General features: G+C 40.6%; 1 protein-coding gene across 2 annotated transcripts in view; it reads left to right on the forward strand.

Annotated features, from left to right (window-relative positions):
- IREB2 (iron responsive element binding protein 2) overlaps positions 1 to 12,514 on the forward strand; it is a 42,563-nt gene that overhangs the window by 13,753 nt on the left and 16,296 nt on the right. For both annotated transcript variants that reach the window (XM_075273761.1, XM_075273762.1), the window contains exons 8-12: positions 3,969 to 4,152; positions 5,234 to 5,373; positions 6,092 to 6,263; positions 10,431 to 10,528; positions 10,965 to 11,081. In XM_075273761.1, coding sequence (XP_075129862.1) covers positions 3,969 to 4,152; positions 5,234 to 5,373; positions 6,092 to 6,263; positions 10,431 to 10,528; positions 10,965 to 11,081 — 711 coding nt within the window. The remainder of the gene's footprint in view (positions 1 to 3,968; positions 4,153 to 5,233; positions 5,374 to 6,091; positions 6,264 to 10,430; positions 10,529 to 10,964; positions 11,082 to 12,514) is intronic.

Genomic DNA, 12,514 nt, shown 5'->3' on the forward strand with positions numbered 1-12,514 from the left:
GGGAAGAAGGGTTATTGGGTTTTTGGAGCACAGACGGTTTGGTTTTTGGATGCCATGACACTTTTGTAGAGCTGAAACGCCAGTAAAGTGGGATCCCCTGATATGTGACCTTATTTTGGAAACTACACCCCTGAAGGATTTAGCCAGGGGTACAGAGAGCATTTTTAACCCCCAAGTGTTGCTATAACTTATTATCCATAAATGAATATGAAGCTGATTGTGAGAAGTGAAAATGACAATTTTTCCAGGAATACGTCATTTCAGTGCATAATATGTTGTACCCGCCTTGTATCAGAGATGAACGCTCTGAAAGCTGTTGTGCCCGGGATACCCACTTACCAGTTTTTGGAGTGTGTACCTCTGCTGACATAAGTTGGGCACAACATATCGGGCACTAAAATGGCGAATCTCTGGAAAAATTTCATTTTTAACTTCTCATTTTCAGTTGCGATTTCATTTCTGGAAACTAAATAAATGCAACCCTCAAGGGTTAAAAACGCTCGCTACACCACTTGATATATCCCATCAGTGGGCTAGTGTCCAAAATAGGGTGACATGTCTGCAGATTCCACTTTATTGGCAATTCAGGGTCTTCGCAAAAGTGGCATGACGTCCAAAAACCAAACTGCGCCAAAAACCAAAATAGCGCTCCTTCGATTCTGTGCCCGGCTGTACCAAACAGCCATTTCTACCCACATATGGCATTAAGTCCGTTATCTGGGGTACACCAGTGTCATACATGTCGGCATACACTGCCATTTGGGTACACAGCAGGGCGCAGATGTGAAGGACCGCTATGTGCATTTGGAGTGCAGATTTAGATTGTTGGTGTTTGGACACCATGTCACATTTACAGAGACCCTAAAATTGCCCCTACAAAATGGGGTCACTTATTGGGGAATTCCAGTTTACTGTCAACTCCAGGGATCTGCAAAAACATCATGGCGCCCAGAGGGTCCCTCTAAATTTGTACCCCAAAAGCTAAAAAGCGCAGTGCTCCTTCCCTTCTGAGCCCTGCTGTGTGCCCAAGCAGCAGTTTACACCCAGATATATAATTTTTTGCCCCTCGGGATGTCCCCTTAATAGTTTTAGGAGTGCAGGTCTCTGACAACACAAAGTGGGGGCAACGTATTGGGCACCGAAATGGCATATTCTTTAAAAATTTCAATTTTCATTTTGTACATTAATTTTTGGGAAGCATTTTTAGGCTCAAAATGATAATACCCCTTGATACATTCTTTGAAGGGTGTAGTTTTTAAAATGGGGTCACATTTGAGGGGTTTCCATTGTATTGATACTTTAGGGGCTCAGCAAATGCGACATGGCACCTGAATACTATTCCAGCCACATCTGCCCTCCAAAAGCCAAATAGCGCTCTTCCCATTCTGAGCCCCACCATGTTCCCATACAGCAGATTATGATCACATATGGGGTATTGCCGTGTTCAGAAGAAATTGTGTAACAAACTGTGGGGGGGCTTTTTCTCTTTTAACCCCTTGTGAAAATGAAAACTTTGGGGATAAAGGGACATTTTAGTAATTTTTAATCTACACATGCCAAGGTTAGTAAAATCTGTGAAACGGCTATAGGGTCAAAATACTCACTATACCCCTCAATGAATACCTTAAGGGGTCTAGTTTATCAAATGGGGTCATTTCAATTGTTTTGGTAACTCAAATCTTGTTTGAATGTGCAATGGGCCTGAAATATCTGCAAGCAAAATTTGTGTCTTGAAATCCAGTTGGTGCTCCCATCTTTTTGGGCACTACCATGCATCCGTACATAGGATTAAGGCCACAAAGTGTACATTTTTGAATACGGGAGAAATGGGGCCATCTATTTTGGGGTGTTTTTCTTTATTTTCATGGCATGTGTGCAAAAAAACTGCCTTTAAAATGACTCTTTTGTGTAAAAAATATGACAATTTTTTGTTTGACACAAATTCTTTTAAAACCTATGGGGTCAAAATACTCATTATACCCCTCAATGAATACCTCAAGGGGTCTAGTTTATAAAATGGTGTCATTTATTGGGGTTTTAAATTGTTTTGGTAACTCAAATCTTGTTTGAATGCATAATGGGCCTGAAACATTTGGAAGCAAAAATTGTGTCTTGAAATCCAGTTGGTGCTCCCTTCTTTTTGGGCCCTACCGTGCGTCCGTACATAGAATTAAGGCCACAAAGTGTACGTTTTTGAACACAGGAGACATGGAGTCATCTACTTTGGAGTGTTTTTCTTCATTTTCATGTGTTATGTGCAAAAAAACTGCCTATAAAATGACACTTTTGTGTAAAAAAATATGAAATTTTTTGTTTGACGCAAATTTTCTAAAAACTTATGGGGTCAAAGTACTCACTATACCCCTCAATGAATACCTTAAGGGGTCTAGTTTATAAAATGGGGTCATTTATGGGGGTTTTCAATTGTTTTGGTAACTGAAATCTTGTTCAAATGTGCAATGGGCCTAAAATATCTGAAAGCAAAATTTGTGTTTTGAAATAAATTTGGCACTCCCTACCTCTTCGGCCCTACTATATGTGCGTACATAGGACTAAGGCCACAAAGTGTACATTTTTTAACACGGGAGAAGTGGGGTGATATATTTTGGGGTGTGTTTCTTCTTTTTGATGTGTTGTGTGCAAAAAAAACTGGCTTTAAAATGACACATATTTGAAGAAAATGAAAATGTAATTTTTTTTCATCATTTGTAATAATTCTTGCAAAACAATATTTTTTTGATCAAAATGCTCACTAAACCCCTCAAAGAATACCTAAAGGGGTCTAGTTTTACAAATTGGGTCATTTAATGGGGGTTTCTGTCATTATGTCACCTATTCCTGTCTGCAAACATAGCTTGGTACAGGAAAAAATCACATACTCCAAATTTCCAAAATTTGCTTATAAACTTGATAAACTTGTAAATTGTCTAAATTACTCAAATATGCTAAAATTATTTCAAATATGCTTGAAACACAAAAGGAACATTTGGAAGTATATAACTACTAACTTTTTTGCCCTGTATTATTGTGCATATATTGAGATATCGCAGATGAAAATGGAAAACATTGAAAAAATTTCAAAATTTTCAGCATTTGCGAGTTTTTTAATAAATTTACACACGTTATATCAGTCTAATTGTACCTTCTCAGTAAAGTACAACATGTCACAAAAAAACAATATCAGAATCGCTTGGATGCGCTATACTGTTACAGAATTATTCACTAACAAAGTCACACAGGGAAAATTTCCAAAATTTGGCTTGGTCATTAAGGTCTAAAATAGGCTGGTCACTAAGGAGTTAAAAGAAATGTAAAAAAAAAAAAAAAAATCCTGGCCAGCCACTTTATTGTTGAAACACCAAAGACGACTTCAAGTTAAAGAAGCATTCCAGGCAAGATCCTGTTTCTTTATTTACCCTGCACCACTCCTTTGATTCTCTGTCACTCTCCTGGCTTCTTCATGTATAGTGCCTTCATATCCCTATAATCCAGCTTCTCCCCAGCTCATGACTTTTATATTTTCTTTCACTGTGCATCACTTTTAGGCAGCTAGAGGACTGCACTATCACTGCTACTGAGGGAAATTGCAACTTATCCTTTTCTTTATGTATTTTCCCAAATAATTGAAGAGACCAAAAATATACAGTCAAGGAGTCCACACTGTGATCTCGTCCATTATAGGTGTGTGACACGAGCTGTTTTATATCAGCAGTAGCTAGTCATTGCAGATTTTGTCCCCTGTGGATAGCCTTTGTGGTACATTCCATGCTGCTTGAATCATACAAAAAGGTCTATTGCCTGGAATGGTGACCTCTGAGAGATCAGAAAGCCATGTTACTGTCAGGAGGTTGCCCTGAGATAACTTGACTCAAATGGAGAAAGACGACCCTCAATTTTCAGATAAAATGGAATAGCGAATGAATAAAATAAATCTTCTACTTTAATGCTTCAGTTAATCTTTGTTTCAGTGGTGTTCAAAGGCTTTTAAGAATGTCACAGTGATCCCTCCAGAAACTGGAACAGTGCATCAGGTGAATTTGGAGTACCTGTCCAGATTAGTTATGGAGGAAAAAGACCTCTTGTATCCAGACAGTGTCCTTGGTACGGATTCTCATACTACTATGGTGAATGGCCTTGGAATCTTGGGCTTAGGTGAGTAAAATATAATGATTGATTTGTTTTTACTGCTTAGGCCACATAGAAGTCATGAGTTTAACACTTTTATTTTTTTAGTATTAACAGGGTGAGGCCTCCATAGTCCACACATGTATTATAATTTATAGCTCAGAACATGAACTGGTTGCGTTTCCCTTGATAATTGTGGCACATCTGACGCTACCAGGGCTTGATTTAAGACCAGTGTATAAGACGATATTCCATCTCATTGTCTCACTGTAATGTTGGTCACAGTGGGACAGCACCCACCATCTGGGACTGTCACGCTGAATCGGGTATCATTGAGAGGTATAGAACCACATCCAGCCATTACAGCTGTTAAAATGTGCTTGTGCTGAAGCCTTATGTGGCATATTATTTGGCAATTTTTTTGCAGCAAGTGCATATATGGAAAATGTATGTAATAGGTGCAGAAAGTTCTGCAACAAATATACTACGAGTGGGTGTATACTGGAAACACACGTGCAGTGTGCAGGAAGGGTTTGATCTCCTTCCTGAATGCGTTTCTGGCTTTGGCTAAAAAAAAAAAAAAAAAAAAAAAAAAAAACTGCCACAAAATGAACACCAAAAAAGCAAGAAAAACTCTCCGACTTGAAAGTACGCAACATGCAATATGCCATGATCAACATACATTTCTATATAGCCTGGGAAAGAATGGCATTGAAATTGTCTACAAAGATTTTGAAAGCTGTGAGGAGATAAGGAAAGATAAATAAGTAAATCTTTCCAGTGGGCAAGCCCAGTGACATTTCTTCAAGAGCACTTTCTTCAATCGTCGAAAAAGTTTGAAAAAAGAAAATCTGAACTTCATCCTTCATCTTCATTTTTATGAAGAAAAAAAAGTTGTAATATTGTAAATTCCCATAGAGCTGGATAGAACAGCAACATGTCTGCACGACTGTGGCTTCATTACTTTGATGGAGTTAATTTTCTGTTCAGAATATATCTTTGCCAGTCACATGCATAAGCACCATTTGTTTATTAGGTAGTAAACAAAATCAAGGAGTTTTTATACAATGATATGGCCTGTCTGTTTCACCAATATTAATTTTTCAAGGTGTCGGAGGAATAGAATCAGAAGCAGCTATGCTTGGCGTACCCATCACATTAACTTTACCAGAGGTTGTCGGATGTGAGCTAACCGGCTCAGTATCTCAACTTTCCACTTCCATAGATGTTGTTTTAAGCATCACTAAGGTGAGAATTTGACACTAAACCTGCAGTGTTTAGTTGTAACTGGTTATTGGATAACTTTGTATACTGAGACTTCTCAGTATCTTCTAGGATATGTCCACATTAAGAGGTGTTTTTAAAGTCATACATGGCTCTTAGAAAAGAGGTTTACTTTCCTAACTTTTCCCAGTTCTAACTAATGTATGCAATACAATATGTGAGACATTTTGACACTCTCAAATGAATCCTGGATAGAGATGAGCGAGTACTGTTCGGATCAGCCGATCCGAACAGCACGCTCCATAGAAATGAATGGATGCACCTGGTACTTCCGCTTTGATGGTGGCCGGCCGCTTAACACCCCCCGCGTGCCGGCTACGTCCATTCATTTCTATGCGAGCGTGCTGTTCGGATCGGCTGATCCGAACAGTACTCGCTCATCTCTAATCCTGGAGTCTTAACTCATTTGGAATTTTATCAGTGAAGTAAATCTATAATGAATTTACTTTCAGTGTAACGGTTAACCTTTTAAAGGAGTTGTCCATGAATTGAGGAGGTTTGCAGAAGGTGTAACATTAAAAAAAAAAATTCATACTCTCCTGTCCCTTGTGCTGTGGTGTCACCGGGTCCTTTCCAGCCATCTCACATGCAGCGCAGGACTGGCGGTGCTGCCACTGGAGCGATTGTAACAAATGTTTACCTTGAAAGTGCCTTAAAGCAAACTTTTTCTCTTTTCCTGCAGCACTTACGACAAGCTGATTTGTCTGGGAGGTTTGTGGAATTCTTTGGAGAAGGGGTGTCTCAGCTTTCAGTTGCCGATCGTACCACAATAGCCAACATGTGTCCAGAGTATAGTGCCACAGTGGCCTTCTTTCCAGTGGACCAAGTAACCCTTAGCCACTTTAAACAAACTGGTAAGCATTTTGAACTGGGACCAATATTTATTAAAAGAAAACTGAAATGTTTCAGCCATGAAAGAAAAAAAAAACAAAACAAAAAAACTTCACCATAGTCAATTAACTCCTCATGGACACAACCTAAAAAACACCTTAAGGGTGCATTCACACTACGTAACGCCGGGCGTGTATGAGAGCCGTACACGCCGGCGTTACAGCAGACTGCCGAACACTTCCCATTCACTTCAATGGGAGCGCTCGTAAACGCCGCTGTTACGAGCGCTCCCATTGAAGTGAATGGGAAGTGTTCGGCAGTCTGCCGTAATGCCGGCGTGTACGGCTCTCATACACGCCCGGCGTTACGTAGTCTGAATGCACCCTAAGGGTGCATGCACACTACGTAACGCCGGGCGTGTATGAGAGCCGTACACGCCGGCGTTACAGCAGGGCTGCCGAACACTTCCCATTCACTTCAATGGGAGCGCTCGTAAACGCCGCTGTTACGAGCGCTCCCATTGAAGTGAATGGGAAGTGTTCGGCAGTCTGCCGTAATGCCGGCGTGTACGGCTCTCATACACGCCCGGCGTTACGTAGTGTGCATGCACCCTAAGACTAAAGCCCCATTGGACGTCCTGCAGCGAAAAAGCGCTGCAGGAAAAACTTAGGCTGCAGTGCTTCGCGTTTTTTCTCACAGTGCTTTAGACAGAAAGTTCACAGTCCCCCTTCCCATAAATCAATGCATTTTCAAAACTGCACCCTTCAAATAATCCATAATGGCATTTAGGGAGTTTGTTAACCCCTTAAAGGGGTTGTCCCATCACAAGGATCCTATCTATAATACTAGTTTATGTGGATTTAAGACTTTTTCCTAAATACATTGCTTCAGCAAAACTGCTATGTTTGGCCGCTATCTTAATTTATTCACTTCATTGTTTACACTCTGTTTCCATGACCACTGGCCTGGTGCTGAGCTTATCTCCTCAGTGGACCCAGCACTGAGCTGTGTATGTCTTTTCCACAGACAAGTGATTTAGTGAACTTGTAGAGAACTCCGGGATTTGAGCTTTTCCATTTATCAGTCGGTTTAATTGAATTTGGCTGATAAGGGCTGAGATAGGGAGTCAGGTACCTCTGTATGTATTGCAACTGACTCAAATCCAGCTCTGCCACATCAGCTTCATGCTGTGGTAATTCATTTACAACCAATCCCTCATTACTGACTGCAAACCTAGCAGATAGCAGAGCAAGTGAAACCCAGCCCACCAATGTGCAGAGAAAACCAGGAAGTGAACAGAGCAGACAGCCTGCAGGCTGCTGCGCAAGTGAGTTGGTAATACCCCTTTAAGCATTTTAGAGGCATTAAAACAATATGGATGTGAAATTTAGACATTTGAGGTTCATCAGGAAGTTATTGTGGACCCAGTATTGGCAGCCTCTTCACCTGATAAAATACTCTACAGCACTTAGGCTGTCCTCATGTGGTGTAGATGAGTATAGAGCTTCTATATCTATACTTTCTAGTGGTTGGTCTTCCCCCAAAGACATACCCTCCAGGCATTTCAACAGATCTATGGTACTTCTTTTTTGATCATCTATTTGGCGACATGAAGAAAAATTACTTTTGACTTTTTGCTGTGGTGTTTTTTTTTTTGTTTTTTTTTTCTTCTTTTTTCTCTAATACAATATTCACCGTGTGGGTTAACGAATGTTTTGTGGTAGTACAGGCTGTTATGGATTCAGCAATGCAAAATATGTATTGCTTTTTTATTTTAAGTTTTATAAATAATATGAGAAAAGAGGCATTTTTGAGTCATTTTTAAAGAGGACCTTTCACCATTTTGCCCACAGGCAGTTCTATATACTGCCGGAAAGCTGACAGTGCGCTGAGTTCAGCGCACTGTCGGCTTTCCCAATCTGTGCCCGGTGTGAAGAGCTTACGGTCTGGTACCGTAGCTCTTCTATGGTCAGAAGGGCGTTTCTGACAGTTAGCCAGAGACGTCCTTCTTCACAGCACAGCCAATCGCGCTGTGCTGTGAGAGCCGGGAGGAACGCCCCCTCCCTCCCTGATAATGCTCGTCTATGGACGAGTACTGCGAGCAGAGGGAGGGGGCGTTCCTCCCGGCTCTCACAGCACAGCGCAATTTTGCCTATGGGCAAAATGGTGAAAGGTCCTCATTAAATACTACTTTTGAATTTTTGTTTATTTATTTTTTAACATCTGAACCAGTGATTTTCTGATCAATGGTGCAGCATGACGTAAAAATCAACCACGGGTGTTACAAGTGGATTTCATCTGTATCATACAGCTTTTGAGCAGGTACCGTTGCCATGACATACTAGTACATCATGAACTGGGAAGTTTCACTGCTCCGTGATGTACTATTATATGGTGCGGGACAGAGTTAAAGGATGTTCAGCATGAAAATGGAGATGCAATCAGCCCCCGGTTCCTAGTAGTAAATAGTCTTACAAATACCCTCCTACCATTATTTTTGTAAATCTTGATTTCATTTTTTTAAAAATTTATTTTTTCTTGATATACAATTTAGAATGAAGTGCTTTGAGGCATGGCAGTGCCTGGAGAGGCTGTTTCTAGCTATGCTGCTTTGCCCGCCCAGCTGTACACTCATTCAGTCAATTGACATCTTATTTGTTTTCCTGCCTCTTGACAGAACTTCTGAAGCAGCTAAAATCCTCCCAGAATCCAAGGGAATATTGCACAGTGAATTAGTCCTCTAGTCACTAATCAAATGCATGGCCACTAGAACCCATACAGGAAATTACTCAAGCCTTATAGGTAAAAGGCACAAAGTATGATCTGAGCACCACCCCAAACTGTATTTACCAGTGCCATATTGAATGAGGGAATAATAATAATTCTAAAGTACACATGGCTTTCTATTAGTAAGAACCAATAAGACAAAGGCAGCCTTAGGGACTTAAGTGGAGTTAGGCAGAGTCTGCTAAAGGCTGGACAGTAGAGAAGTACAAACCTAAACCGTGGTGGAAAAATGGTGGTCATTCGCTATGACCCACTAAAAATGTTGGACAGGCTGCCACTTGGTTGGGTGCTGCTAGTAGAGTTCCCCTGGAGTGGCCATGTCCAAGAAAACCTGCCCTGCCAAGGAAAGGGGAGGGAGATTGCAATACTCTCCTATCTCATGTCTTCAGGAGCCACAGGGTCATCCCCTCGGTGAACTTTGCACTCAGCAGTGGGCTGCCGATGCAGTGAGTGGGAACTGGGTGTTTGGCGAGGCACTCTTTTAACGAGCGCAGTACCCACAGGAGGGCACTACTGGTGTGGTGTACACGCTGGAGACCCCCCCCCCCCCCCGCACCTGAAAGAAAACTAAAAATTATGTAAGACAGAAAGACCTGAGTCAGGTTGTGTCTGCCTCCAACAGACACTAGGCTAAAACTGGCTAACACAGTTTCTGTGAAGAGGGTATAGCTTGGAGGTGGAGACTACTTCTTTTGATATTCCTACAGTCAGCCTTCTAGTGGACAGGTCTATACCCAAGCTGCTGTGTTCCCCAATGAAATAAGCAAGAAAATAAAGCTATGAGGGTGCTTGTGAGACTGGTGTCTTCTTGGTACTTAGGATGGTTACATCACCATTTTCCTGCTGACAGACTCCCTTTAAGATGTCCATTCTGGTCATCAGCCTAAGTATGGCTTTGCATACAATTATAATGTGTACTATTAGGGGAGTAGACCTTTTCTTTAAACTTTACTATGTTAAAGTTAATGCTGACCTACCGCAAGGATAGGTCACCAATATCTGATCGGTGAGGGTCTTTCACCTGGCACCCCTCACTGATCAGCTGTTCTCAGTGGCTGATACAATGAAACAGGAACAGGAAGCAGACAGGTCTGTTCTGTGTAGTATAGTGACTGAACTGAGTTAGTGCAGCTGAGCTCCCATTTAAGTGAATGTGGACAGTTCTACAATACCCTGCTCTGGCACAGAGAGTAGAAATTGTCTACTTCCTATGTATCAGCTACAGTCTGGTCATCAGTGGGGTTTTTTGTTTTGTTTTTTTAAAGCCTGGAAAATCCTTTTAATTATTGGTCCTGACTGAAGGCAGTGTATGAGGCTACTTTATTAAATGTGGCAGTTCTTCAGTATTGCTATGAAGTAGTGTAATTTAATCTGATGTGTTTTTCTTTCCTCCTCCATGATAGGTGTTGATCTGCATCAGTTAAGGATATTTAAAGCCTATTTAAAAGCTGTGAAGTTGCTTAGAGAAGAAAATGGTACACAAATACCAAGGTATTCCAAGGTAACAATGCCCAAGGGTTAATACTGTACAATAGTATTGATGTGTCTGGACTTGGTGCTTTAAAGCAGATCTATAAGTATGATATGTTGCACTAGTTTAGGGCTGTATACTTTCAGTCCAAAGGTATAGAGACTGTGTTCTTTGTCTAAATTCCTGTACAAATCCTATGCACGTCACATGCTTATGAGTCTTCAGTATTCGTGAGGAGAGCTTTCCCACTTTGTGTTTGATAAACAGCTCTCTTCCCCCACGACAGCCTACACTCAGCAGCAAGGGGGCAAGGATCATTTTTGTCATTGATACATGAGACGTTTCTAGCATATTCTTTTTGCAGATATATTAAACTAATAACACAATAGATATTTGCTGTACAGTAATTTTTCCCCTCGTCTATATTTTGTGTACGGTAATCTCTTCTTTTCTTTAATTTTTTTAGGTTTTGGAAATCAATTTAAACACCATTGTTCCCTATGTTAGTGGCCCAAAAAGACCCCAAGACAGAGTATCTGTAACTGATATGAAGAAGGATTTTGAATCCTGTTTAAATGAAAAGGTGTGTTAACTCTAGAATCGCACCTCCAGCTTTTTATTGCAAATCTTCTGTAACATGTACTTTTTCTCATTCATTCATTCACAATGAAATCCGTTACAGTTGCTGTATGACGGCTTACTCTACAACGCTTATCCATGTTGTCCTCGAGCTCATAAACTCTAATTTAAGTTGAATTCGTATGAAATTAATCAGAATTCAAATTGTGTTAGTTCCTTCTCAGGAGCTTAAGGCTAAAAACTCAGCCATCAGACCGCTTACGTGACTGTTTTCAATGAAAATGGGACAGATCAGCCTGCAATATATGACATGCAGGATGCATAGAAAAATATTACAACTACATACTGTACATTGCAGTAATAAACTACTCTCAAAGGTATCCATGCCTTTTAAGGCTAATTCTTTAGTTTACATTACTCCTTTCTTTTGAAAGCTGTAATATGTTGAAAATGAAGTATGTGAACAAAGTAAATGCTTTAAGACCAAACTTATTTTATTCTTTCTATAGAAATATAGAAACTTTATACAGTCTGTTTTAAGTCTAAAATTAGTCAGAACTTCTTTAGATATGCAATTCTTAATGATGTCAAATCGAAATTGGGTTTTCCCCGTTTCCTCAAAATCACAGGCTTGGAGACTCTTAACACAGATCTGTGAACATAGCCTTAATTTTACATACATAAAGTCGTCATGCAAGATTAGTATGTTCTGCCATCACCCTATTTCTGTACATCTGAGGCTAAGTTCACATCTGTGCTCCGCTGCAGAAACCACCAGAAATCACCAAAGAAAAAAGGCCTGCACAGAGGACTTTTCTCTCTGCTTGTTTCAGTATGAAATTGACAAACCCCATTAAAGTCCGCCAGTGAATAATGTTCTATTGATCCGGTGCTCTGTTGTTTAGGTTCCCTGGCTTACCCGAACGATGGAGAGCCGGGTGCAGATGTGAACCTAGCCTATCTCTGGACTAACACACAATATGTACTGCTGTATGTTATATAGGAAAAACTATTTACACATGAAGTACTATGCACTGGCTATATATAGAAAATTACCTGTACGAGTAAGCTATCTGGTGTCAACAAGTCCAATGCATTTTATTTAAAATTTTTGTGAGAACTGTGTGTCCTGTTGATATTAAATCAGAGGTTTTCTGGGCATTTTATATTGGTGGCCTATCCTCAGGATAGAACATCAATATCTGGTGATGTTCAGACATCTGGCACCACCACTGATCAGCTCTGCTGCTGAAACTTCAGTGAATGGAGCCAAAAGCAGACTGCTCCATCCACTGTATATTGTGGCTGTTCCTGACTACTGCTGCTCAAAACCCAATCAAATTAAAGGTAGCTGAGTTGCCATACACTTGTCACTGCACCTACATAGTAGACAGAGCAATTTGCTTCCGTGACATTTACTAGATCGCCGATCGGGGT

Source organism: Leptodactylus fuscus, chromosome 5 (genome assembly GCF_031893055.1).
Source record: "Leptodactylus fuscus isolate aLepFus1 chromosome 5, aLepFus1.hap2, whole genome shotgun sequence".
NCBI classification, from domain to species: domain Eukaryota; kingdom Metazoa; phylum Chordata; class Amphibia; order Anura; family Leptodactylidae; genus Leptodactylus; species Leptodactylus fuscus.